General features: G+C 39.3%; 1 protein-coding gene across 1 annotated transcript; it reads left to right on the top strand.

Annotated features, from left to right (window-relative positions):
* Window positions 1-1,115: 1,115 nt before the first annotated feature.
* On the top strand, window positions 1,116-5,806 carry LOC118322002 (E3 ubiquitin-protein ligase RNF14-like). The gene is made up of 7 exons (XM_035653581.1): window positions 1,116-1,459; window positions 2,038-2,168; window positions 2,320-3,264; window positions 3,884-3,962; window positions 4,179-4,394; window positions 5,320-5,492; window positions 5,663-5,806. Exons 1-7 carry the CDS (start codon window positions 1,306-1,308, stop codon window positions 5,804-5,806), a joined length of 1,842 nt encoding a protein of 613 aa, XP_035509474.1. The 5' UTR covers window positions 1,116-1,305.
* Window positions 5,807-6,544: the final 738 nt, after the last annotated feature.

The raw sequence follows: 6,544 nt of genomic DNA, 5'->3' as shown, positions 1-6,544 counted from the left end.
GGAGAACTTTCTTTGACCCACAAAGAATGAATCATTTCCGTTGTTGTCACTTTGAGCTTTCCTCTGGAGCCAAACACCATCAGCTGTAACACTTCAACTGTAGTGGCCTCTCCTGTAGCACCACCATCAGACAAACATTACATTTGCATCATATAAAACGTTCCAGGAAAGAAACAGTGTCTGTGTATTTTGGATTATATTACTTAATGCGGTATGTAATAAACAATGTGGGACTATAAGCAGGGTTTAATTCTTTGGTCACATTTTCTACAAGTTGTAGCACGAATGAAGTGACAAACACTGAGCTTGTGTTTGCCTGAATGAGGAAACTGTGACTGGGCTGGAAGAAGAACACAGTACAACAAAGTCCTGAATTCAAAATATTATTTAAGGAAAAGCACAGAAGTATTCTAAATAAAGTGTTACTGATATATTATAACATTATCAGATTAGTAATACTGATGCAACAATGTGCAAGCAGAGTTTTACTGTTGCAGCTGCTGGAGGTGGAGCAAGTTTAAACTCCTTTACATACTGGTATTATACTGATATTTTAGTCCATAAATAAATCTGAGGGGTCGTGAGGTGATTAATGGGACAAAGTTCTGTGTAATATTGGATAATAATGAGAAGTTTAGAGGGATAAATGGTTCAATCTTGCACTTTATAAGATTATGGTATGTTTTTATATGTAATATCTTAATCATAAATGTAACTACTGTCAAATAAATGTATTATACAAACAAGTTAAGTTCCTCAAAACTGTACTTCAGTCAATGTTACATCCAATCCGTTTATTATACGGCACTCATCTACTGTGTACTTTGTACCTTGACAATTGGAGTGCATTGCTTTTATATGCAGCTCAATGAAATGTGCTATGATTGTGTGTATGTATCACCCAGATCTTCAGATAAAACATTATATATATATAAACTGGTTATTATTATTAAAGAAAGGTGTGTTTAACTGTAAATGGCACATAAATTGGTCATGTGCCTTTTACAGTAATGGATTAAAATGAGCTGTTTTGCATAATAATAGCAGAGCTGACGTTGCTGCGGTGCCCTGAGCCTTGCATCATACACAGATGAGTCAACAGAAGGTAACCATAGACCGGGACACAGACCGGACAGGCTCCCAGTGAACAGCGGAGATTGAACCAGACATCCCCGGACGCATGAACGAACTTAAACTCCAGCAGGAAACAAACTAATTGAACTTTTTTTAAGTAACCAGTAGAGAAGAAGCAGAGTCAGGAAGAAGCGAGGAGGAAGTGTTGTTGCAGTGGTTGCGGCCGGAGGAATGAACGCGGACAAGGAGGAGCAGGAAGACGAGCTGCTCGCCCTCCATAGTATCCTCGGTTCGGAGGAGTTCGTCCGAGATGAGTCGAAGTCTGCCGGAGAAATCCGAGTGTCTGTTGAGCTGCCTGCAGACTTCACTGTGACTCTGAAAGAAGGTGAATAAGAGAGATACTGTGTGTTTACTGACACTATTATGTAACTTATTACTGTAACTCTCTATTAGTACATTTCAGTAATAATACTATAGTTATCCCCCCAAAAAGAATAATTAACTACAACCATACTTTTGTTGGCACCCCCCTACTAATTTGAAATCCAATCACATCTTTGCATTCATTTTTGTAATTGTGGAGGAATTGGGAGATGGAAATATTCCCATTACTTTGATTATAACAAACAAAACAGGGTTTTAATTGCTGTAAGTCTGAAATTTGGGGCAATGACATTTTTGAGTAACTAGCTCAACGCAGCAGGTTAAGGACCTGTAACTGTACAAAATATGATATATTATGACTAATATGAGTTATTTATACTCAGATTCTACACAATATACATTTGTGTGTAAAACTAAATGAAACACATTGTGTAAACAAAGTCATTTAGGAAAAATTGTATTACAATATAATGTTGAAATGAAATCATTTGAACTGATTTTATATTCAGCATGTAGAAACCAGGAATGTTTCTTGTTTATTTGCTTTGGTCATGTTGTCTTATTGCTTTTCTTCCAAAGGTGAAACGCTGAGGCAGTACGAGATATCATTCCTCCCTCCTCTGCGTCTGACCTTTGAACTCCCTGAGGACTACCCATCCTCCTCCCCTCCCTCCTTCACCCTCACCTGCAGCTGGCTGACACAGACGCAGGTAATCATTAGAGGCAATATGGCTTAATTAAAACATTATTGGTCACATTTACGACTGGCCAGTGTGTGTCACAAACAGAGGCAGAGATGAATGCATGTTGCAGAGGGGTCAATAAAGATTACATCAGTCTGTTTGCCCTCTCCCTCCGCAGCTTTCTGCACTGGCAGCCCAGCTGGCTGATCTCTACCAGGCCACTGGAGGCGCTGTGGTACTCTTCACCTGGGTTCAGTTTCTTAAAGAAGATGCCCCCAGGTTCTTAGACATCCATACGCTGCTGGAGCTCCCCTCTGATGAACACAGCACCCAGGACAATAGCCAGGACTCATTAGAACCAAAGAATACTAAACACACTCCAGAGGCAGGACCCACAGATAACCAAAGTATTAATGTCTCAGATCCACGTGAACCGGACCTCTCTGCATCATCCCTGGAAGTTGAGCATCCCACATTGAGCAGCACAGACTCTCAGGGAGCTGTGGCGTTAGATTCCTGCAATCTTCCTCAAAATAATTTAACCTCCCACCACAGTGAAGTCACCCAGGATGGTCCAAACTCAGGGCCTAATGCAGATTATCAGAAGACCTCAAACAATTCTAACACGAGGGAGGCTGAACAGACCCTCCAAACCTCAGAGTTAGAGGCTGACTACCAGAATGAGCCGACTTCAGAGCCTCTTCAGTTTGCTCAGTCTGATCCATCAAATGAAGGGAGTGTTTCAGGCTCATCATTGCTTCCCTCCAGCTCCTCAGACCCGCTAGATGAGAGCGAACAAGGAGCTGCTTCTCTGCCAATCCACCCGAGAGAATCCCCTCAAACCCTCTCCGTTCTCTGCCTAACTCCGTCACAAACTCTCCTGTCCCAGCTCTTGATCTACGACGCGGCGCAGCAACAGAAACAGTTTGCCACCACAGTGTTTGACTGTGGTGTTTGTTTTGTGGGCTGGCTCGGTTTGGACTGTGTGCAGTTGCCTGAGTGTGGTCACATCTTCTGCCAGGCCTGTCTCGCCCAGCTCTGTAAACTCCAGATTACAGAGGGGAACGTCCGGGGTGTGACCTGTCCTCAGGCAGAATGCACTGCCACTCCTACACCTGCACAGGTACAGCCCCGACCTGTCTGTCTGCTCTCTCTGCCAACTGCAGCTTCTTTCTCTCTTTCTAACCCTAACCCTGGACCAGGACTCACTTCCAAAATAGTACACAGAAAAACTTTCCACTTTCAGCAGATTAATGTGGAAACATCCTTCTAGTGTCAAACCTCAAACATCCAACTGTAGAAACAAGAAGATTGATTGGAGGGGACTTAAGTAAAAGTAGCGATGCTACAATTTAAAAATCCATCCAAGTAAAAGACCTGCATTCAAAATTTGACTTCAGTAAAAGTACAGAAATATGACTTAAATGTTCTTAAAGTATCAAAAGTAAAAGTAATTAATATGCCATGATGTGTATTGAGTGGGACATTCTGCATCCTGTGTCAAAGTCAACTATGTAATGGCGAAATTCTGGATGCTCATATTTGGCATTTTGACATTTCTTGTTACTTATATTCAGATATATAGACAAATACCAATCTGCAATAAGCTAATATCTGCTGATATACTGATATCTATAACTCAACAAAACACACTACTGTTTATTGGAAAAAGAAATCTCTTGCATTTTAATTGAGTAACTGACACATTTGTTTTTTATGTTTTTTTTATTTGTATATGTCAGGTGAAGAGTCTGGTCGGGGAGGAGCTGTTCAGCCGCTATGATCGTCTCCTGCTGCAGAATACTCTGGACTGCATGCCTGGTGTGTTTACCTCACGGTATATTTCTGTACTACTGAATGTATTCAAAGCCTTTATACATGTAGAATGAGAAGGGATAAGAAATTCTCAAGCCAACTGTGGAAACAAGACTAACACAACTACAGAAAGAAAATTTTTAGCAACTTCTTCATTTAATTTTACATTGGGGTCATTGAAGAGTCTCTGCTCATGTCTCTTCTTTTCTCCCGTCCTCTCAGATGTGACGTACTGTCCTCGGCGTTCCTGTGCTTCGGCCGTCATCCAGGACAAGTCCAGCAATGCAGCAATGTGCTCTGTGTGCGGCTTCGCCTTCTGTGTCATCTGCAAAAAGACTTATCATGGAAAGGACAACTGTCAGGAAAAAAAGAAGAACGTTATAAAGCGGACAGGCAAAGACGCACAGCAAGCCAGTGTAGACCTGCCACAGTCACAAGGTACATGTGTGGAAAGGAACAACAAAGTACATTCAATGTCATGTGCATATTTTACACCTAAACTAAATGAAATGATGAGTGAATTAATATAAGTAATAATTATTGACAATGATAATAGTATCTTGAGCTGCTGTAGGAAGCATATATTCCTGGTGTGGGATCACACCATTATCACCAAATCATTTATATTATCTTAAACGATTAGTCAATCAACAGAAAATTAAACAGTAACTATTTTGATAATTATTTATTTTATTAATTGTTTAAGTAATTAAACAAACAAGTAATTAAGAAAAAATGCTCCACTAGTTCCAGCTTTCAGTTGATTTTCTTTGTCTTTTGTGATCTTAAGTTCAATATCTTTATGCTTTAAATTGTTGAATTGGTTGTACAAATCAATAATTTGAAGATTTCATGTTGGAGTTACTTATTTTATATACTAGACAATTAATTGATTAATGAAGACAGTAATTGGCAGTTTTAAGAATATTATACATTACGTTAATAGACTGATTTTAAATCACAATTTCTATGTCTAAAATGCACAAATATTCAGCTTTTCCTTTCCAAAGTGGATAAACCTCTGAAACAACATGATGTAACAGGAAATTATTATTTTATGATTAGTAGCTTTTCAAGCCAGGGTGACCGACAAATATTCAGGAGTCATAAATTTAGAGTTATAGTATCAATTAATCTTCTAAATTAATAGACTATTTTAATTTCTCAGCAAAAAAAACTATTATTCTATTCCATTAAAATAGTTTTATGAAGCAGTGGTCAGAGGAACCTGTGTTAGAGCAGATGAGCTGACTGGTTGATTGATTTTGATAATACTGTAGATAACCGGTTATCATAGACATAATGCATGCATACATGATGTGTATCTGAAGCAGAGCTCTGTGTTGCTGTGTGTGTGTCTCAGAGGGGATCAGGGCTCTGTGGGACGACTATGCCAGTGGCAGTAAGCAGAGGCAGCACCTCCTGGAGAGCCGATACGGCCGCAAGATATTGCAGGTCACTGTGGAGGCGTCTCTGAGTGAGGACTGGATAACCTCTAATAGCAAGAGCTGTCCTCACTGCTTCTGCAGAATACAGGTATTTATTTATTACCACTTATTTCACACATAGACATTAACTCATGAGCACAGACAGATTTTTATTACAACAAGAAAATGACAGAACATTGCACGTATGTTGTTTTTCGGACTGTTTAGACCACTGTGTCTTTGCTAATACATATGTTGTTGTGTTTGTTTGTGTTGTAGAAGGACAGTGGGTGCAACAAGATGACTTGCTCTCGGTGTAGACGGCTCTTCTGCTGGGCCTGCCTCGCCAGACTGTCATACTCTAATCCATTAGCACACTTCCAGGACAGTGCCTGCTTTCTATATACATACAACCAGACATAGCCCTTCAGCTACCTATAACACCGCCAGGCACTGGCCACCGGCCGTGGAGGGATCGTGTGTTCAGATCTGTTTGATTTTGAAGTGCACTTTTAACAGACACTTGAAAAACATACAGAAAAATCCTGTTTTCAAACTGTTATCATCTCAACACTGTTTGAATCATTTCTTTTACATACGTTTACCTCATTATTTGACACTTTGGCCTCATTTAATATCAACATACGACATTGCAATGTTATAAATATGAATAATGAAAAACATAATACCTCCCTTTTAATATCACTGATTGTCATTTACAAAATCACATCACCTGTCATATTATGTCATGACCAATAGAGGGCGCTAAATAACAATAATAATAATAAAACAGCTTGGGCACAATCAAGTAACTTTATATGAAATCCCTTTTGGTTCTATCAAGACATGCAAACATGCTTTATCTTCCAGTATTTAATAATATATAATATATATATATATAATAATCAAACATTAGTGCATTAGTGAAAACTGTTATGTGACATTCTGATTTGCAGCTCTGGATGCAAACAGTAATAATCTATGAAAGAAGACCACTCAGTGGACCTTTTTTAAACCAAATCAAGTCCCACTAATGATTAGGGATTCTCAGTCAGGCTGCAGCTGATACCAGTTGTTTTATTTGATTAATTGATTATTCATTTGGTCTATAAACCCAGCAAATAGTGAAAAATGGCCGTCCCAAATTCCTAGAGACTGTGG

This window comes from Morone saxatilis, unplaced genomic scaffold (assembly GCF_004916995.1).
Source record: "Morone saxatilis isolate NCDOM2014 unplaced genomic scaffold, NCSU_SB_2.0 Contig12, whole genome shotgun sequence".
NCBI classification, from domain to species: domain Eukaryota; kingdom Metazoa; phylum Chordata; class Actinopteri; family Moronidae; genus Morone; species Morone saxatilis.
The sequence above is the reverse complement of the archived record's forward strand: the minus strand, read 5'-3'. Positions and strand labels throughout refer to the sequence as shown.